Here is a 22,618-nt window from a genome sequence, read left to right as displayed (position 1 = left end):
GATGGTTTCTGGGTGACAGGGCATACCTCCTGCTCCTATGGATAATGACCCCAACATTGGGGTCCAAGCAGCAGCAGATGAGCGCTACAATGAGGCACTTGGCTCTACAAGACTGGTCGTCGAGAGGGCGATTAGGGTCTTAAAGGTATGGCTTTGCTGTCTGAACAGCTCGAGAGAGAGGCTCTGTCGCATGCTCCAGATCACGTGTTACGCATTGTTGTAGCCTTTCCTGCCCTCCACAATTTCACCATTCAAAAAGGGCTGGACTTTGACATTGCTGGCGAGGAGGCCCTGACTGTTGGAGCTGGAATTACATGGAGGAGAGCATCACACTGACCTGCACTCAGAGGACTGTTCATTGACTGCTGCAAGGGGCATCAGAACACATCTCATCACTTAAATCTTTTCTTCTGTGTAACACAGACTATCTTTAACACCACCGCCTTACCTTCTTCTTCTGCACTTCCAAGTAACAGGACATTTACACAAGCCACTACCCATCCTGCAACATAACAACACATCAGCCATCGTTGCCCCTACATGAGCGTGCCAATAGTCATCATCTGAGCAAATAACTCAGGACCAAATAAGTGCACCCTTTCCTGTATGACTCTAAACTACAAGAATAACAAAGCACATTATCATTACACATTATATTTTATTACAGTGAAATCTAAAGTGAACACCAGATAATCTACGCTTTCCTAACACGTTGCTTTCCCCAGGTGGCTGGAATTCATCTATTCCACCGCTTCTCTTGGTGCAACCTGAGCGCAGCAGTTGACTGCTCATGCTCAACAGAAGAGTCATAGGACTGAGGTAGCCCTCCTCTCAGGGCAGTTTGTTGTTGGCAGAAAGCAGCTGCTGATTTCACTCTGGAGCTTGTTCCTGATTCCAATGTTGTGGTGCTTTGAGGGAGAAGGCCAGCGGCCTGACATGTGCTGCTGACCTGAGAGACAGCCGTACCAGGCAGTTTGACTCCAGCCATTTCCATTCCACTGGGCCCTGGATCTATGTTCCCACGAGTCTAATGGCAGCTGTCAGATCTTCAAAACCCTGAGAGACAGCAACATGTATCGCGGCCGCCATGGTTTGGAAGTAACTTTGCAGGCTGCTCTCTATTCTTTCCCTAATTGATACCAGAGCTGCAGTTTGTGCTTCTGTGGATATGGAGGTACTGACAGGTCCCTGACTACTTCTTGGGTGGGGGCTGCTGCACACATTCTATTGATGTCTGCAATGAAGAAAAAACTTCCTTGATGTTGCCACAAATCAGAGCTGTAGACGCTGTAGCACTGGGGTTCATTTCTAGAGGGATAGAATTGAAAAGCAGAGAAGTTATGTTATACTTGTATAGATCCTTGGATAGTCCACACTCGAAGTACTGTGCACAGTTCTGGTCTCCATATTATAAAAAGGATATAGAGGCATTGGAGGCAGTGCAAGAAGGATTCACAAGGATAAAACCAGAACTGAGAAAATATACTTATCAGGAAAGGCTAAACAAGCTGGGGCTCTTTTCTCTAGAAAAGAGAAGACTGAGGGTGACCTGATAGAAGTCTTTAAGATAATGAAAGGGTTTGATAGGGTAGACGTAGAGAAAATGTTTCCACTTGTGGGGGAGTCCAAAACTAGAGGTCATAAATATAAGATGGTCTCTAATAAATCCAATAGGGAATTCAGGAAAAACTTCTTTACCCATAGAGTGGTAAGAATGTGGAATGTGCTACCACAAGGAGTAGTTGAGGCAAAAAGCATAGACGCATTTAAAGGGAAGCTAGATAAGCACACGAGGAAGAAAGGAAGAGAAGGGTATGCTGATAGGGTTAGGTGAAGTAGGGAGGGAGGAAGCTCGTATGGAGCATAAACGCCGGCATGGACCTGTTGGGCCGAATGACCTGCTTCTGCGCTGTATATTCGATGTAACTCAAGAGTCACACCTGTCAGTTGTCACACATCCTTGGGGACTTATCTCAGAGCTTGTACGTAGGTACAATGTTCCTCAAACATCCTTCTTTTCAGGCACGTACCCATGAGCTCTGGGTCCCATGACTCTGAAGCCAATGGCAGCCTTCTCCTCCGCCTCTATTTCCCACCTCTCTGGCTCCCTCATACATTGTGACTTACCCAGGGCCACATCATGATTAATGCTATCTAATTACTCCCAGATGAAAGTGATATCTTGAGGATGAAGAAGCAAGTGACACAGGAGGGTGAGTTGAGGGAGTTGGGGCAGAGGAACAACAGGTCTGTTCATGGGTGGGCTTGAGTCCAACTTTATCATCCTTCTTGTCATTATCATAGTTGATAAGATGATAGTGATCTTTGTGATGGTGTTCCTCCTCCCCAACATCATCATCTTCTCTGCCCACAGCACCCAACATTTGTTGTGATGGATCTGCAGGAAAAGAAGGTAGATGCTAAGAATGGGTGAGCATTACCCTTTTCAGATTAAGAAGACAGAGAGAGGGGTGGAAGCTTATATCTGTGTGGTACTTCACAGAGATTCCAGGGTGACAGTGTAGGTGTACCATCACGAACCTGGCGCTGGGAATATTCCGTCAAACTTGTCATTTCCTGTGACAAGCAAAGTGCCTCCCCATGAACTCTATGGCCTTCACCTTGCACGAAATGAGTTGTTTTAGGATGGAGATATCTCCTCTGGTGGTTTGCCTCTCATGAACATCTAATTTCTACTTCAAGAAGATACAGTAAATGAGGAGAAGACTAGCAGTTGAGGAGTGAGTGCCAAGTGGCATGGGAGAGCTGAAGTAAGAGATGTATGGGTATCAGCCTGTTAAAGTGGAGCATGTCTATCTCTATTCCCCCCCAACCCGCAGCTCACCTATTGGGTTTACGGAGATGCATCAACATTTTTTCCTTGTCTGGGGAATGCTTAGTAGCAGGACACATAGAAACCAACCTTGAGATGTTCATGACACATAAGGGCCAAATGTGGAAGCAAAACTAACTTTTGTGAGTGGTGAGAATATTCGTATTTTTGCCATTGATTCTTAAGTCTTTCGTCATGCCTGCAATTTCTTCAACTTTCTGAAACAGTTCTTAAAGGACATTCATTAAGGAACCCAATGATTCTTTAAGCATGGTTCTTTCAGCTGTTTAATCGGGAACTCAACCCTATGTAAAACACAGTAAAGGGGAACAGTTTGCTCACAAACATACTCCTCTGTCATGAACTCTAAATCATTAGCTCTCTTGTTAAGAAAATAACATTGTAGATTGTACTTCTGGGTAACAATTCACAATTGACCTCAATATTGAAGTTACACATGAACAACAAATGGGTAGTGAAAGAACATTATTATCATTAATGCTATTCAAACTAAAGCTTAAATAAATAGTGAAAGAAATGCAAGGCAGACTGGATAGCAAATTGAACTTTAAAATGTATCACAACAACAACAACTTGCATTTATATAGAGCCTTTAACATAGTAAAACATCCCAAGGTGCTTCACAGGAGCATAATCAGACAAAATTGTACATGGTTTAAAGCTACTGTATATGGACAATCCAACATTTACCACTGAACTTCTCGTCAAGTTCAGATACCTTGTAGAAAATGGTCTGAAAATAAATATACAAAGTCTGCGGTCATGAGTCCACCAAAACACAGCTAAAACCTCTACATGGAACCAACTGAAAACCAAGGAATATGTTTACTTGGAGACTGCAATTAGTGCATGTCTGAAATTGCTTCAGCAACATTTAACCCATTATAGTGCAGAATATGGAGAAAGATAAGACTATTCAACAACCTCAAGATCCATATCTGCAGCTTGTTTATTCTATCAACTATTACATTTAGTTTTGTAGCTTGAACCATGGGTTGTAGTGATAATCATAAACTACTAGTGTTCAAGAGAAGCTATCTAAACATATTGCTAGTTTCACCAGAACCGAATCTAATGATAATTATGCATGACTACAGATGTATATGAACTTTTCTGCCTCCCATCAGATAAAACAGGCTGACAAATCACCCTCCAAATACAGCATGTTCATGCTTCGACATTTGAAAATGTTCTGCCAAATGATTTTAATAAGTTTAATTATGGTACAAAGCTATTGCTCATCATAGGAAGTCATATAATGACCTTTTGCAACCAATTAAGCTTTCAAAAATATGTAATGTTATTCTGTCATTTTAATTAATGGCATTTTCTAATACTGCAAACATTTTCTTTGACAGTCTTAGAAAAGAATGATTAGTAATTTTTTTATTTTCAGTAAACAGAAATGTCGCACTGTTGCTGAACATAATGGCTATCATAAACTGTTGGCTATTTACTAAACCTAAACTCACAGTGAGCTATACCATCCAAAAAGTATTTTCACAGTTTTAATAGCAAGTTTCAGACTCTGCCAAGTTTAATTATACCTCAAAATACTGCAAATTTTGGATTTATGCACTGTAGGGATTAAATCAAGCCAGACCCGAAGGCTCATTAAAAGACCACTTCCCAACCGCAACTGTGGGGTTTAAACGGAGTCAGTTCCAAATATAGGTTTCACACTGAGGTTTTTTTATGTGTCAGTCAAGCATAAATGCAAGATATACAAATCAAATGAATTTACTTACCTTTCTTTAATCCTTACGTTGCATACTGTACTGGCATTTATTGTTCCCTGATTGAAAAGAACTGAAAGGAACTGACAAAAGAAAACAGAATGAAAGTGCAGGAGTCTGTGGAAATCTCAGTCCACATGAGTATGCATAGGATCACACATGCGCAGAGTACTAAGGACCTGTGAACAACTGACGCAAATTGGCACTTTTCACTTGCATCACTATACAAAGCCAAAACTGTCCCAGCAAACAAGTGTAAACAATTTTACAACACCAAGTTATAGTCCAGCAATTTTATTTTAAATTCACAAGCTTTCGGAGGCTACCTCCTTCGTCAGGTGAACGATGTGAAAAATCGTTTTTCACATCGTTCACCTGACGAAGGAGGTAGCCTCCGAAAGCCAGCAAACAAGGTTTAACAGAGGTTTTAATGTTCATAAAGTGCACCAACTTCAGGCTTTAAATATGATGACCTAGATTTTTCACACGAGTTATGCCAGGTCCAGGCATAAGTCGAGTAGAATACATCATGAAACTCTTTGGGAGCCAGCCACTGGCTCTCCAGTCATCCCCGTCTGTTCCATCATTTTTCACGGGAACATAAGAACATAAGAACATAAGAAATAGAAGCAGGAGTAGGCCATACAGCCCCTCAAGCCTGCTTCGCCATTCATTAAGATCATGGCTAATCTTTGACCTCAACTCGACTTTCCTGCCCGATCCCCAAATCTCTTGGTTCACTTAGAGCCCAAAAATCTATCGATTTCAGCCTTGAATATACTCAACGACTGAGCATCCACAGCCGTCTGGGGTAGAGAATTCTAAACATTCATGACGCTCTGAGTGAAGAAATCCCTTCTCATCTGAGTCCTAAATGTCCAACCCCTTATCTTGAGACTATGTCCCCTCGTTCTAGACTCTCCAGCCAGGGGAAATAGCCTCTCAGCATCTACCCTGTTAAGCCCTTTTAGAATCTTATATGTTCCAGTGAGATCACCTCTCATTCTTCTAAACTCCAGAGAGTTTAGGCCCATTCTACTTAATCTCTCCTCATAGGTCACCCTCTCATCCCAGGAATCAATCCAGCGAACCTTCATTGCACCGCCTCTAAGGCAGGTATATCCTTCCTTAGGTAAGGAGACCAAAACTGCACACAGTACTCCAGGTGTGGTCTCACCAAAGCCCTGTACAATTGCAGCAAGACTTCCTTACTCTTGTACTCCAACCCCCTTGCAATAAAGGATAACACACCATTTGCCTTCCTAATTGCTTGCTGTACCTGCATGTTAACTTTCTGTGCATCATGTACAAGGACACCAAAATCCCTCTGAACACCAACATTTGATAATTCCTCACCATTTAAAAAATATTACATTTTTCTGTTTTTCCTAACAAAGTGAATATACTCACATTTCCCCACATTATACTCCATCTGCCACCTCCTTGCCCAGTCATTTAACCTGTTGATATCAATTTGCAGACTCTACGTGTCCTCCTCACCACTTACTTTCCCACCTAGCTTTGTATCATCAGCAAACTTGGATACATTACACTCAGTCCCTTCATTTAAGTCATTAATATAGATTGTAAATAGCTGAGCTCCAAGCACCGATCCTTGCGGCACTCCACTGGTTACAACCTGCCAACCTGAAAATGACCCGTTTATTCCTACTCTCAGTTTTCTGTCCGTTAACCAATTCTCAATCCATGCCAATATATTACCCCCAATCCCATGTGATCCCATGGGAAGTGATGTTGGATGTATAATACATAGCCTAAATATGGGTGCTTTTAATATAATTATAGGCGAATAATGGGAATACATCAGATGAATGTTTCCAGTCATTGGCGCCATAAACCATATAGGTTTATAGCACAGAAGGAGGCCTCTTCACAACAGCAATCCAAAATTAATCCCACCGCTCTGTTCTCTCTCCTTAGCCTTGTGTCTTCCCCTGCTTCAAATATTTTCCATTTTTCCAGAATAAATGCAATGATCTCTGCCTTAACCACGCCCAATGACAAAGGATTCATGCTGCAACAACTCTTTGCATAAAGAAATTGCTTCTTACCTCTCACCCTACTCTCAGTGACAGTTTTAAATAGATGACCTCTCATCACCAACTCCCCAACCAGAGGATATAGTCTTTCCCTATTCACTTCATCAAACCCCTTCATAATCTTAAAAACCTCTATTAAATCTTCTCTTAGCCTTCTTTGCTCCAATAGAAATAGTCCTAGTATTTCAAGTCTCTCCTGATGACCTTTTTTGACAGCTGAGGCACAGCTATACATGCCTAACCAAGCCAGCATGTTACTATGACAACAGGCCCTTCCTGTGGAATCCCACCACCAACTTTATAAGCTGTATATTATCTTTTTCTAACTGCATTATTCAGCGTTGTTTTCTTTTAAACCTTTACATCCAGGATTGGACTTTAAAAAGGATCTAAAACTTTGTAGAAAAAAACTATCTGGAGTATCACCAGACTGTTTTGCAAAATTTTGCTGCTTGAGGTTGTCTAAAGTTCAGTGAGCATTACAAATCAGTGGTAATATTTTCAAATTCCTGAAGTTGGATGGAGCATAATACTATAACAACTTACTTTTACATCAAGAAACCCCATTCTGGAGCTCTGATAACGTGCGTTATATTAAAATTCCATTCCTTAAGAGCTAAAATATTACAGGTTATTTTCCTATATCTTGGTAGTGAGGTGATATTAGAGTTAGATTTTCTATTTGAAAAGACAGACTGTGAATCTCTGTTTAATATATAGAAACAGCGGGTTAACCTACTGAATGACTGTTATTTCAACCCCGTTTGAAACTCATTAACAATCTCCACCCACACACTCAATTCCGTTAGCTGGGCGCTGGAAGTTTGCTTCCCGAGAGGTGACAACAGCAGTTGGAGAGAGGGGGAGGTGACAACGGCAGCTGGAGAGAGGGGGAGGTGACAACGGCAGCTGGAGAGAGGGGAAGAGTGGGAGTGGGGCAGTTGGGTCGTCGGCCACAACTAGAGAAATTTGCTGCTGGTTGAAGACTGCAATCTCTGGGAGCTGCCGAGCTGCTGCCCACGGCAACTTCGACTCCCCGCTCGCACGCACAAACAAAATTCTAGGAGAGGCAGTGTCTCACTTACCTCCCCAATGAGTCGCCTCTGAGTCTTTCCTCATAACTACAGTTTCCCATCGTCGGCATCATCCTGCTGGATCTACAGTGTACGTTCACTATGGCTTTAATGTCCTTTCTATAAGGAAGCACCCAAAACTGCACACGGTACTCTAATTGTGGCCTAACCAATGTTTTGAATAAATTCATCATTGCGTCTTTACTCTTGTACTTTATGGCCTATTTATAAAACCCAAAGTGCTGCTAATCTTTTTTATGGCTTTATCTATCTGCACGTGGACTTTCAGTGAATTATGTACTTGAAGCTCTAGGTTGCTCTATTCATCCACATGCTTCAGTGTCTTTCAATTGAGTATTTACTCCCATTCCCTATCTTTTCTCCTGAAACTTATTGGGCCGGATTTTGCTCTGAGCGACGAACGAATGGTGCGCATCATTTGTTAGACTTGCATTTGCCCATAGACTTTTCATGGGCTTTTGTACAGCAAGTTCCTCTCATGAGGCCCTCAATCCAACATGGCACCCTCTCCCGGGCATCTGGGACCTGTGTAAATGGGGCAAGCAACTGTGTACCCCCTTAACCTATCAGATTGAAGCATGCAGCGTATAGTCAGAATCAGGAAGTGTATGTTACAATATAGTGAATTCAATGTCAAATCAGTTACAGAAAGCAAAATAAAGAGAGGGATAGAAATAGTGAATTAAGAGACAGAGATAAAAGAGACAGAAAGAGAAAGTAAAAGAATTTAATTCTTTTTTAAATGCCCAATAACAATTAAAATCTGAAGGAATGAGACTCCACACTTGTAAAAGTTAATTTTCAGTGCCAGAGGGGTTGTTTGGCAGTCATTATGACTTACCATGCCGTTAAAAGTTTGCTTAGACTTAAAAAACTTGACATATTTTTTTTAGTGAGATTACTTCATTTCCATCAGGGCAGTAGAGGAGCTTCACGCTATTGCATTCATTTTAACGGTGAGTCAGCCGGCAAGATGCAGTTCTCGCGAGGCTTCTGGAGGAGCAGGGCATCTGGTAGAGGAACTTCCGGATTTCCACATGTGCAGTGGCCGGAAGTTGCTCTACCAGATGCACTGAAATAATGGTGAGCCCTGTTAGCCCCATCGTTATTTTCAGAGCAAAATCTGGCCCATTATCTCATGCATCGACATTAAATTGTACCTGCCACCTGTCTGCCCATTCTGCTAAGCTGCCTTAGCAATGCTGATGCAAGGAATACCACAATTACTATGGGTGACGATTGGGGGGATTTCAATTTTGAATCCTTCTGAAAAGGGTTTAACTGATCAAGGGCAATCGATTAAACTCCCCAGCCTTGAAATTTGGACAATATTTTTTTTGAATTCTGCTTTTCTTTAGCTGACCCAGAGACCATCAGCCATTCTACGCTCTAACAGGATTCTGCCACAGCCATTCTCCATAAGCTAAAATGCCCACCAAAATTATTTAAATGACCTTAACCCCGCAAACTTAACTAGGATCGGGATACATCTTTGTACTGGGCAGAATTTCTGCCACACTGTATTTCTATTGGTGTTACCAATGAGCAGAAGATCTAGGTTCACATACACATGTCATACTCAAAACCTCCGATATCCATTCCCATTAAATAGATTTTTTCACAGTGACCCAAGTGAATAACACAAAAATGGTGAAATTGTATGCGTCACACCTAGTCTTTTCACTAGGAAAATATATCACATTGCATTATTTATTGCTTTGTATCATAATTGTGTTGAAACATTTTTATGCCATTAACAAAAGAAAGATAAATGAATTAGATCATATGAGGCTAGAAATGACTGTTAACAATGTAAATGTATGAGTGCATTGTCATGACATTCCTCTGTCTGCTATTTTAATTCAGGTGCTAATCTGTTTATTTTAAATGGGTTAAAACCTCTGCTAAAATGGCAGACAGAGGAATGTCACATCTGTGTGTTAAGCATTCCTTTTCTAATATTAACAATAGTAATTTTTAGGCTTTTGAGTGTAAGATTTTGAAAAAATGGTTCACCTAGAAGAATTCCCAATCAACTAACAGCAATGGATTTGGACGTGACAGGAGATTTCTACCATAATACAATTTATATTAATAAATCCACAATTCATGAACTGAGACCATATCTATGGATTTTCCTCCTATGTCTATTCCACGGTTCCTTTACAATTCTAGTTGCATTATTCTATTATTCTCTGTTTTTTTATTCTTGAAATATTTGAACATTGTGCATATTCATGCAGTGTTAGGCATCCATAAATTATATGAACAGCAACTAAGTAACAGCCAGTTAAAATCAAAGCTGTTGAAGGAAATATGAAATTGGGGACACCCACCTACAAAGCTCCATGCCATTTCTTTGGTGTAAAAGTAACAAAGCTCAAAACACATATAATTTTATTACTAAATATTTCTAATCAAATGTGATTAGAAGTTTTCACTTGAAAGTAAGAACATTGTGACAAGTATGCAGGGTGAGTAGATATGTGAAAATTGCTTATTTGTAACAAGTACAAGGAGTATATGATTCACTACGTACTCCCCATGTGAGCTAAAACTTGCCAATTATTATGTACTCACTATGAATCACTTTCACTATTGATCTGCTGGTGTTCAATACATTAATCAATTTAAAGTTTTAATGTGTGGATGACTTTCATCTAAATCTTTGAATACTCAGTTGGAAAGGGTACCACTGAGTGATTTTTTTTCATTGGTGTTATTGCTAAAAAATGTGGTTGTGAAAATGCTAGCTGAAATGTTTGGAATTTTTGGGTTTACTTTCTCTGTAACCCAGTATTTCCACCTGTCTGTGTCCTTTGCCACCATATACCTCCTCCAGCTAAATGAACAGGAGGACCTGGGCTCAACCCTGCTCTGCGATTAGCTGTCAGGAGGAATGAAACAAACGGAGTTAACTGGAGATTATCAATTTTTCCTGCCTCCAAGACAGAACAGCTAGCAGTGCAGGTGAAAATTGTAAAGAGTCAGCCAAATAAATCAATCACAATTGAGTTCCAGCTCAAACTTCAGAAACTTTGGTCACTAGTCAAGCAAACAATTCCTTCAGCTACCAGGGAACTTACTTTGTATAGAACTGTTGCCACCTCAAATTCAGCTGCTGGAATAGATCCAAAAAATCCACTTTAGCATTGCCATATTGGCCAGTTGGTGATGCAGCACAAACTTTTAACATTCTGTTTTTAAAAAATAATAAATACATACAGTGCTAGGCATGAATAAGTAATACAATATTTCATTGCATTGTCGATCAAGGAATTGCATTGTCCTTTGTGTATAAATGTGATAAAAGTATTTTGTAGGATACTTCACAATTGTGACACTGTTCCTTCAACAATCCAAAACGGAACAGTCTATTGTAATATGCTTATTTCACACCATTACAGAGAAAGATTTCACTTTTGATCATAGGTAATACATCAACTTGCTGACAATATAAGTGATTCAAGATAATGGGAAGCTAAGTAATAAACAAAGAAAAATTAAATACAGTAAATGTCTATTTAAAAAAATATAATGATTTATTGTACCGTCTAGCAAATGATAATCTGAAATTATGCTCCTTTACAGACTGATATGTATCCTTTATGAACAATAAGGATTTGTCATTGTTTTCTTTATACAAAGAATTATTTTAATATATAACTACTAATATACATTACCCATAATAGTCACAATATACACTTATAATCTAACCAGAAACACCATTTGGAAAGGATTAATCATAGAAAGCAATTTGAATCTATATAATTAAATTTTGTTTTTGTGTTAAATAAATTAGACTTAGGAGCCAAGCTGTAAATTCAAGTACTAAATGTCTGAACTGCAGTTCCTACCCCAGTTACTGGCACTAGCATATACCACATGACCAGAAAATATCACCTCAAATAATAAACAAATAAATACTTTCTCTACTTTATTCACACAGCAATTAAAGAAGCTTAAATAGCTTTTTTTAAAAAAAAACGTACTCAGTTTTCACCAGAATAAAACAATTGTTATTTGGATAGAGTTTTGAAAGTGACAATTATTCCTCTTAATTTTGAGGACTAGGTTATGTAGTCAAAATTTTGATCAATAAAAAAATCCTACTTTAGCAGTCTTATTACATTTTGGTACAAATCAAAGAACTCAACGGCTAGCTAAGCACACTGTAAATTAATCAGTAATCACTATCCTCTACACAAACATCATGCCCTCCGGGTTTCTTCTAATTATATTTAGTATCTGGAAACATGCCTTAATTTACTGTAAATTATATCATTTGACATATCAGTCAACAACAAGTCATACATCAAATTACCAAGTTTTATAGACAAAGAAATAATCCACTGTGATATAACAATTTTAGAAACAAGAAAACATATGATTCCAAGTTCCGTTCAATACGGTTCGGAGTACTGTATGGTCTGAACGTTTGTATATCAGAAATGTGGACGAAAGGAAAATCGAGACAAAGAATAGCGCAAACCTCTCAAAATGTTTGATTATGCATATGTTCAACACAAAAATAAAAAAAAGTCAAATAAGACGTAATATTGCTAAATGCAAGTGTATCGATTGGCAAATGATGATGTATAACGTATCCCATATGTTTGGATACAAAAGCTACACTAGCACCATCCTTCCTACCATCGAACTCCAACGTCAAATCTTTCTTGTGATCAATTACTGGCTGCCAAATATATAACGTGACTTTATTTTTTAAATCATATGTTGCCAGCAAAAAAGAAATCTCAAACCCACTAGTTTGCGTAGCCATTCATAACAGACCACTGCCTAAAAATATAAACAATTGGTAATGGGAGGGGGCGGTATCACGTTCTCTTTCGAAAACCTTTGTATTAGATTTTTATTGGGAACCAAACATAATGACTTCGAACCAGCAAAGACGCAAATAGTATATATAGCCATCTACTTAATCTACATACATATATATTCGTTAAATTGTTTTTAACAAATCCAGTATTGTATTCGATTTAACAATCAAGCCCACGATGAATAAGTTAAACAAGCATTCTAAAGCAATATCATAATTTCATTACGCGCCACGTCCCTTCTTAAATGTCACAAGTGTGTTTTCTGGAAAACTTACCCATTCGAGGAGGCGCACAAACCCCAGAGGCTCCTTCGCGATGCGAAATGTACCAGATGCTACAAGCTAGCAGGATAAAGTGTAAAGAACATTTTAGAGAAAATTACCCTGAACTGCCTTGCTATTATTGTATTTCACCAAATGTATCTTGAAACGAATGGAAGTGCAGCTCTTACCTGATTAATTATGTCCATCTCTGAAGGTTGTGATTATGCTGATTGGCATGAAGACTGCAACGAGCTACTCCTGTCCAGCCGCTGTTGACAGCTCGACTGTAACTCGCCGACGGTTCGGCTTTGCCGGAAATTGCCGAAGGCTGTCGGCGGAGCTCGAAATGAGGGGCGGGCGCCGCTCCCCGGTGGATACAAGAGCTGCTCCTACTGGACAACCAAGCCTCGCTCAGACGGCCAAGTCGGGAAAGGGTCGCTCTGATTGGCTGATGGCTCTACCCCAGACAGCACTATTTCTATTGGATGCTCACAGCCAGCGCCTTTGTTGCCTTAGTGATGTAAGGTGCGCGTGCATCGGAGCAAGCAATAAAGTATTAAAGTTGCATCGAGTACAACAGGCGGTAATTACATTTCCATATTTTTGCATTTTATACATAAAGAACATAAAAGGGAATGCAAAGTCTTCTATAGGAACATAGGAATATAGGAACAGGAGTAGGCCATTCAGCCCCTCGTGCCTGCTCCACCATTTGATAAGATCATGGCTGATCTGTGATCTAACTCCTTTGGCCCATATCCCTTAATACCTTTGGTTGCCAAAAAGCTATCTATCCCAGATTTAAATTTAGCAATTGAGCTAGTATCAATTGCCGTTTGCGAAAGAGAGTTCCAAACTTCTACCACCCTTTGTGTGTAGAAATGTTTTCTAATCTCACTCCTGAAAGGAATTGAGTTTTTTGATGAGGTAACAGAGAGGGTTGTTGAGGGCAATGCGGTTGATGTGGTGTATATGGACTTCTAATATAAATGGTAAACTGGTCGTAAGAGGAGGGATGGGGCCATTAAGGAACCAAAAAGGAGATCTGTGCATGGAGGCAGAGGACTTGGCTGAGGTATAAATGAGTACTTTGCAATTGTCTTTACCAAGGAAGAAGATGCTGCCAAAGTCACAGTGAAAGAGGAGGTAGTTGAGATACTGGATGGGCTAAAAAATTGATAAAGAGGAGGTACTAGAAAGGCAGGTTATACTTAAAGTAGATAAGATACCAGGTCCGGATGGGCTGCCTACTAGGTTGCTGAGGGAAGTACGGGTGGAAATTGTAGAGGTACTGGCCATAATCTTCCAATCATCCTTAGATACGGGGGGTGGTGACAGAGGACTGGAGAATTGCAAATGTACACCCTTGTTCAAGAAAGGGTGCAAGGATAAACCCAACAACTATAGACCAGTTAGTTTAACCTCAGTGGTGGGGAAACTTTTAGAAACAATAATCCGGGAAAAAATTAACAGTCACTTGGACAAGTGTGGATTAATTAAGGAAAGCCAGCACGGATTTGTTAAAGACAAATCGTGTTTAACTAACTTGATTGAGTTTTTTGATGATGTAACAGAGAGGGTTGATGAGGGCAATGCGGTTGATGTGGTGTATATGGACCTCCAAAAGGCGTTTCATGGAGTGCCACATAATAGGCTTGTCAGCAAAGTTGAAGCCGATGGGATAAAAGGGGCAGTGGCAGCATGGATACGAAATTGGCTAAGTGACAGGAAACAGAGAGTAGTGGTGAACAGTTTTTCAGACTGGAGGAAGGTATAGAGTGGTGTTCCCCAGTGGTCAGAACCACTGCTTTTCTTGATATACATTAATGACTCGGACTTGGGTGTACAGGGCACAATTTCAAAATTTGCAGATGACACAAAACTTAGAAGTGTAGTGAATAGTGAGGCGGATAGTGATAGACTTCAAGAGGACATAGACAGGCTAGTGGAATGGGTGGACACATGGCAGAGGAAATTTAATGCAGAGATGTGCAAAGTGATACATTTTGGTAGGAAGAATGAGGAGAGGCAATATAAACTAAAGGGCGCAATCCTAAAGGCGTGCAGGCGCAGAGAGACCTGGGGATGTATGTGCACAAATTGCTGAAGGTGGCAGGGCAGGTTAAGAAAGCGGTTAAAAAATATATAGGATCCTGGGCTTTATAAATAGAGACAGAGAGTACAATGGCAAGGAAGTTATGAAGAACCTTTATAAAAGACTGATTCGGCCACTGGAGTAGTGTGTTCAATTCTGGGCACCGCACTTTAGGAAGGATGTGAAGGCCTTAGGGTGCAGAAAAGATTTACTAGAATGGTTCCAGGGATGAGGGACTTCAGTTACGTGGATAGATTGCAGAAGCTAGGTTTGTTCTCCTTAGAGCAGAGAAGGTTGAGAAGAGATTTGATAGAGGTGTTCAAAATCATGAGGGGTCTAGACAGAGTAGATCGAGAGATACTGTTTCCATTGGCAAAAGGGTCGAGAACCAGAGGACACAGATCAAAAGAACCAAAGGTGACTTGAGGAAAAACTTTTTTACACAGTGAGTGGTTATGATCTGGAATGCAATGCCTGAAAGGGTGGTGGAGACGGATTCAATCGTGGCTTTCAAAAGGGAATTGGATAAGTACTTGAAGGAAAAAAATGGCAGGTCTACGGGGAAAGGGCAGGGGAGTGGGACTAGCTGGATTGCTCTTGCAGAGAGCCGGCATGGACTCGATGGGCCGAATGGCCTCCATCTGTGCTGTAACCCCATTCTATGATTCTATGATTCTAAGAAAACTTGTATTTATAAAAAAAAATGCAGACTTCTGTATTTATACATTAATTTCAGTAACTTGTTTTTTGATTAAAGTGACAGGTCAATGCTGGGGAATGTAATTTTGTTAACATGCTTACTTAATGACATAATAGTCCAATTTTCCACCGTTTCACATTGTTTCCCTTACTCACCCATATAAACTGGACGTTGAGTTTTTTATGTACTCATTCTCAGGATGTGGGCATCGTTGGCAAGACCAACATTTATTGCCCATCCCTGGTTGCCCTTGAGAAGATGGCAGTGGACCTTCTTCTTGAGTTGCTGCAGTCCATGTGGTGAAGGTGCTCTCACAATGCTGTTAGGTAGGGGGTTCCAGGAGTTTGACCCAGCAACAATGAAGGAACGGTACTATATGTCCAAGTCAGGATGGTGTGTGACTTGGAGGGGAACTTTGAGGTGATGGTGTTCCTATGCACCTGCTGCCCTTTTCCTTCTAGGTGGCGGAGGTTGAGGTTTTAGGAAGTACTGCCTAAGAAGCCTTGGCGAGTTGCTGCAGTGCATCATGTAGAAAGTACATACTGCAACCACAATATGGAGAGAGTGGATGTTTAAGCCAATGGATGGGGTGCTGATCAAATACCCTGCTTTATCCTGCATAGTTTGAGCTTCTTTAGTGCTGTTGGAGCAGCACCCATCCAGGCAAGTGGAGAATATTCGATCACACACCTCACTTGCACCTTTTACATGGTAGAGAGGCTTTGGGGAGTCAAGAGGTGAGCCACTGACAGTAGAATACCCAGCCATTGACCTGCACCAGTAGACATGGCATTTGTGTGGCCTGTCCAGTTCAGTTTCTGGTCAGTGGTGATCCCCAGCATGTTGATGGTGGGGGACTTGACTATTGTAATGCCATTGAATGGCAAGGGGAGGTGGTTATGTTCTCTCTTGTTGGAGATGGCCATTGCCTGACACTTGCCTGGCATGAATATTACTTGCCACCGGCTGATGTTCAGGTCTTGCTGCATGCGGGCTTGGACTGCTTCATTATCTGAGGAATTGCGAATGGAGCTGAGCACTGTGCAAATCATCAGCAAACACCCCCATTTCTTGATTGATGAAGCAGCTGAAGATAGTTGGATCTAGGACGATGCCTTGAGGAACTCCTGCAGCAATGTCCTGGTGCTGAGATGATTGGCTTCTAAAGACCACAACCATCTTTCTTTGTGCCAGGTATGACTCCAGCCACTGCAGAGTTTTCCCCCGATCCCCATTGATTTCAGTTTTACTTGGGCTCCTTGGTGCCACACTCAGTCAAATGCTGTCCTGATGTCAAGGGCAGTCACTTTCATCTCACCTCTGGAATTCAGCTTTTGTGTCCATGTTTGTACCAAGGCTGTAATGAGGTCGGGAGCCGAGTACTTCTGGTAGAACCCAAACTGAGCATCAGTGAGCAGTTAATTGATGAATAAGTGCCGCTTGAAAGCTCTGTTGACGACTCCTTCCATCACTTTACTGATGATTGGGGGTAGGCTGATGGAGTGGTAATTGGCTGGGTTGGATTCGTCCTGCTTTTTGTAGTCAGGACATAACTGGGTAATTTTCCACATTGTCGGGTAGGTGCCAGTGTTGTAGCTGTACAAGAACAGCTTGGCCTAGTTCTGGAGCATGGTACTACAGCCGGGATGTTGTCAGGGCCCATAGCCTTTGCAGTGTCCAGCGCACTCAGCCATTTCTTGATATCACGTGGAGTGGAGTGAATCGAATCGGCTGAAGGCTAGCATCTGTAATGGTGAGGGCCTCAGGAGGAGGCTAAGAGAAATCATTCACTTGGCATGTCTGGCTCAAGATGGTTGTGAACACTTCAGCCTTGCCTTTTGCACTCACACCATCCTACTCCTGGTGAAGCTCACAAGTGATCAGAAAATCTTAATTCCAGCCTCAGAAGTGCAGCAGGTTTTCCCTTTCCCCTAGCAACTGTCCTATGGGCCTTTCACTGTGAGATTGCCAACTTGTGCCAAACTAGAGCCAGTTTGTGCTGTAATTCTAGAAGTTTGGTTAAGATTGCTCAATGTATTTCATTAAGGACCCCTGCAGCCAGCAGAGAAATCATTTTATCCATCTGAATTGAAACCAAGCCTAAATGCTCAGTGTGACAGGACAGTGTATGAGTTCAATATGGAATCCAATTGTCCTGTACATTGCTTTTAGTTACAGACACAATAGTTTTTATTGTGATAGTTCTTCAATATACATTGCAATAAATTATCCAAGGATATCTGAACTGTATTACAAAGTCTTCCTCTTTCCTGTATCCCCCCTGTTGAAATCAGGAGTTATCATACCATCTCCCACTACATCTCATTCTTTCACATGACCTTAAAATTATTGAACTCCTTACCTCCCTCAATCTTCCCCTCCTTCTAAAACCTACAGGCTTTTAAGACGCAAACTTGACATCATCTAACCACTATTTATTGTTTAATCCAGTTTTCTCTTAGATGTATCTTGACGTTCCTTTTGCTTTGAAGTGCCGTGGTACATTTTTCTACCTCAAAGGTGCTATGTAAATTCAAGTTGTTGTTGTATCACGGGCCTTAGCTCTTCACTTTAATTTTTCAATTAAAAAAAACACGGGAACAGTAATGCATGACAAATTAGTGAGATTATTGCTGAAACTGGGCATCAGAACTTAACATCTCATCACTCAAAAGTGCTAATGCATAACTGAGGTCTGAATGAGTAATATTGTGCATTCTTCATCCATGGTAAGGTATGTTGTTTCTGCAAACACCTCCACTAAATAGTTCAGCGATCATAGATATTGAACTCATCTATTCCATGGTATGTCAGTTTGCAAATGTTAACATTCCAATTAAGTTGTTCCAGTCACCAACAACAACTTTGTTTTGGATTTAATTGATTTCTGAACAAGTTGTAGATAAAAAGAAAGAAAATCCATCCAAGACAGCCATCCCTTATATGTTAGGTCTGGCAGTTATGTATATTGGTTAACACTGCCACAGGAATAAAGATCTTCACATAGAGATACATTTTTGTTTAATGGATTTAATCTAGCTAACTAAAATTATGCAAGATAAAATACATAAATCATAAAGTAGATTCATAGAAATTTACGGCACTGAAGGAGGCCATTTGGCCCATTGTGTCTGTGCCAGCTGAGAAAGGGCCATCCAGCCGAATCCTACTTTCCAGCTCTTGGTCCGTAGCCTTGTAGGTTGCAGCACTTCAAGTGCACATCCAAGCACCTTTTAAATGCGATGAGGGTTTCTGCCTCTACTACCCTTCCAGGCAGTGAGTTCCAGACCCCTGCCAACTTCTGGGTGAAAAAATGTTTTTTTTTTCCTCAGCTCCCCTTTTCCAATCCTTCTACCAATTACTTTAAATCTATGCTCCCTAAATAAATGTTCCTATTCAAAACAATCTGAAGTGACAAAGCTCAACTTTGTTAAACACTAAGTTTTGTACCGCACTACCTTTTATTTTTTGATGGTGGCAATTAAAGTTCACCTTTCTTAGGCAATGTTAACCAAATTAACCCTGTTCCAACAGACTAATGATCTAAACCATTACATCATTCAGGTTCTTTATGCCAGGTATTTATTTATAGATTTAAATAATCGACATATATGTAATCTTTGGGCCAAATAGCCTTTAATCCATTTAAAAGACCCACAAATATTTCATCTTTAAGTTATACGACATATTTGGTAAAATGGTTTGAAGTATTTTTACTTAAATTTGTTGTAATACTTCTCATTTGTTTGTTTAATGCTGCAGTAGGTTTGTTTTCTATCAGAATAGTTGTGGCTCGTGGATCAAAGACAGGGAGAAAAGACAGGGATGGATAAAGCCCATTTCATAGTATCATAGTATCATTGTAGGTGCAGCACAGGAGGAGACCATTCGGCCCATCGTGCCTGTGCCGGCTCTTTGAAAGAGCTATCCAATTAGTCCCATTCTGCTGCTCTTTCCCCATAGCCCTCTAATTTTTTTCCCTTCAAGTATTTATCCAATTCCTTTTTAAAAGTTACTATTGAATCTGCTTCCACCACCCTTTCAGGGAATGCATTCCAGATCATTACAACTCGCTGCGTAAAAAGTTGTTTCCTCATGTCACCTCTGGCTCTTGCCGATCACCTTAAATCTGTGTCCTCTGGTCACCAACCCTTTTGCCATTGGAAAGAGTTTCTCCTTATTTACTCTGTCAATACCGTTCATAATTTTGAACACTTCGATCAAATCTCCCCTTAACCTTCTCTGTTCTAAGGAGAACAATCCCAGCTTCTCCAGTCTCTCCACACAACAGAAGTCCCTCATCTCTGATATCATTCCAGTAAATCTCCTCTGGATCCTCTCTAAGGCCTTGACATCCTTCCTAAAGTGTGGTACCCAGATCTGAACACAATACTCCAGCTGAGGTCTAACCAGTGTTTTATAACGGTATGGCATAACCTCCTTGTTTTTGTACTCTATGCCTCTATTAATAAAGCCCAGGATCCCACATGCTTTTTTAACAGCCTTCACAACTTGCCATGCCACCTTCAAAGATTTGTGTATGTGCATCCCCAGGTCTCTCTGTTCCTGCACCCCCTTTAAAACTATACCATTTAGTTTATATTGCCTCTGCCCATTCTTCCTACCAAAATGTATCACTTCATACTTCTATGCGTTAAATTTAATGTGCCATATGTCTGCTCATTTCATCAGTCTGTCTATGTCTTCCTAAAGTCTGTTACTATCCTCCTCATTGTTTACTACATTTCCAAGTTTCGTGTCAGCTGCAAACTTTGAAATTATGCCCTGTATACCCAAGTCTAGGTCTTTAATATATATCAAACAGAGCAGTGGTCCTAATATTGACCCCTGGGGAACACCACTGTATACTTCCCTCCAGGCTGAAAAACAACCATTCACCACTACTCTCTACTTTCTGTCCTTAGCCAATTTCGTATCCAAACTGCCACTGTCCCTTTTATCCCATGGGCATTAATTTTCCTAACAAGTCTATTATGTGGTACTTCATCAAATGCCTTTTGAAAGTCCATATACACATCATCAACCGCACTACCCTCATCAACCCACTCCGTTACTTCATCAAAGAACTCAAATCAAGTTAGTCAAAAATGATTTTCCTTTAACAAATCCGTGCTGACTTACATTTATTAGCCCATAATTTTCCAAGTGCCCATTTATTTTGTCCCTGATTATTGTGTCTAAAAGTTTACCCACCATCGCATTAGGCTGACTGGGTTTATCCCGCTCCCCTTTTTTTTTACAGGGGTGTAACATTTGCAATTCTCTGGTCCTCCAGCACCGTTCCCATATCTAAGGAGGATTGGAAGATTGTGGCCAGAGCCTCTGCAATTTACACCCTTACTTCCCTCAGTAATCTAGGATTCATCTCATCTACCTTGAGTACTGCCAGTCTTTTAAGTACCTTCTCTTTATCTATTTTGATCCTATCCAATATTGCTACTACCTCCTCCTTTACTGCTACAATGGCAGCATCTTCTTCTCTAGTGAAGCCTCAGCCAGGCCCTCTGCCTCCACAAGAAGATCTTTTTTGTCCCTAATCGGTCCCACCCTTCCTTTGACTACCCTTTTACTATTTATTTGTTTATAAAAGACTTTTGTGTTCCCTTTTATGTTAGCCACTAATCTATTCTCATACTCTCTCTTTGCCCCTCTTATTCCCATTTTTTAGATCTCCTCTGTACTTTCTGTGTTTAACCTGGTTCTCTACTGTATTATGAAACTTACATTCGGCATAAGCCTTCTTTTTCTGTTTCATTTTAATCTCTATATCTTATTCATTCAGGGAGCTCTAGCTTTGGATGCCCTTCCTTTCCCCCTTATAGGAATGTATCTACTCTGTACCTAGACCAACTCCTCCTTGAAGGCCTCCCATTGTTCAATTACTATTTTGCCTGCCAATTTTTGATTCCAATTCACCTGGGCATGATCCCTTTTTAACTCATTGAGATTAGCCTTCCTCCAGTTAAGTATTTTCACATTTGATTGTTCCTTGTCCTTTTCCATAACTATTCTAAACCTAATGATATTATGATCACAGTGCCCCAAATGCTCCCCATTGAAACATGCTCCACCTGCCCCACTTCATTTCACAGAACTAGATCCAGCTCTGTTTCCTTCTTAGTTGGGCTGGAAATACACTGTTCCCGAAAGTTCACTTGAACACATTTCAGAAATTCCTCCCCCTCTTTGCCCTTTACACTGTTTCTGTCCCAGTCTATATTGCGATAATTGAAGTCCCCATTATCACTACTCTATAGGTCTTGCATCTTTCCGTAATTTGCATGCAAATTTGCCCCTCTATCACCTTCCCATTATTTGGTAGCCTATAGTATACACCCAGCAGTGTAATAGCTCCTCTATTGTTCCTTAATTCTAACCAAATCGATTCTGCCTTTGATTGCTCAACTACATCACCCCTTTCCTGTGCTATAATAGTTCTTTGATCAATACTGCCACCCCCACTCCTTTCTTTCTTTCCCTATCTTTCCTGAATATCTTGTAGCCAGGAATATTAAGTACCCAACCCTTCCTTTTTTGAGCCAGATCTCTGTTATTGCCACTATATCATAGTCCCATTTGGCAACTTGTGTCTGCAGCTAACCAACCTTATTTACCACATTACGCGCATTTACGTACATGCACACCAAACTCATCTTAGTCTGCCTCACATCTTCCCCCTGTCTGATCCTTCCTATTTCTGAATTCTTCTTTACTCTCATGCAATTTGTGCCTCCCAGTCCTCAGTGCACCTTGTTTCTCCTCTCCAATGTTTCATCCTGGTGCCTACCCCCTGCCAAACTAGTTTAAACCCTCCCCCACAGCACATGATACCCTCCCTGTGAGATCATTGGTCCCAGCTCTGTTGCGGTGTAACCCGTTCATCTTGAACAGATCCCTCTTGCCCCAGAACTGGTCCCAGTGACCCAGGAATCTGAAGCCCTCCCTCCTGCATCA

General features: G+C 40.7%; 1 protein-coding gene across 1 annotated transcript in view; it reads right to left on the bottom strand.

The window, feature by feature from the left end:
• synpra (synaptoporin a) overlaps positions 1-13,134 on the bottom strand; it is a 312,565-nt gene extending 299,431 nt beyond the window's left edge. Inside the window, exons 1-2 of the mRNA XM_067999126.1 lie at positions 13,037-13,134; positions 12,861-12,926 (exon numbers count right to left, since the gene is read on the bottom strand). Of these exons, the coding sequence (XP_067855227.1) occupies positions 12,861-12,926; positions 13,037-13,054 (84 nt within the window). The 5' untranslated portion in view covers positions 13,055-13,134. The remainder of the gene's footprint in view (positions 1-12,860; positions 12,927-13,036) is intronic.
• Between the last annotated feature and the right edge of the window lie 9,484 nt (positions 13,135-22,618).

This window comes from Heptranchias perlo, chromosome 17, assembly GCF_035084215.1.
Source record: "Heptranchias perlo isolate sHepPer1 chromosome 17, sHepPer1.hap1, whole genome shotgun sequence".
Taxonomy (NCBI): domain Eukaryota; kingdom Metazoa; phylum Chordata; class Chondrichthyes; order Hexanchiformes; family Hexanchidae; genus Heptranchias; species Heptranchias perlo.
The sequence above is the reverse complement of the archived record's forward strand: the minus strand, read 5'-3'. Positions and strand labels throughout refer to the sequence as shown.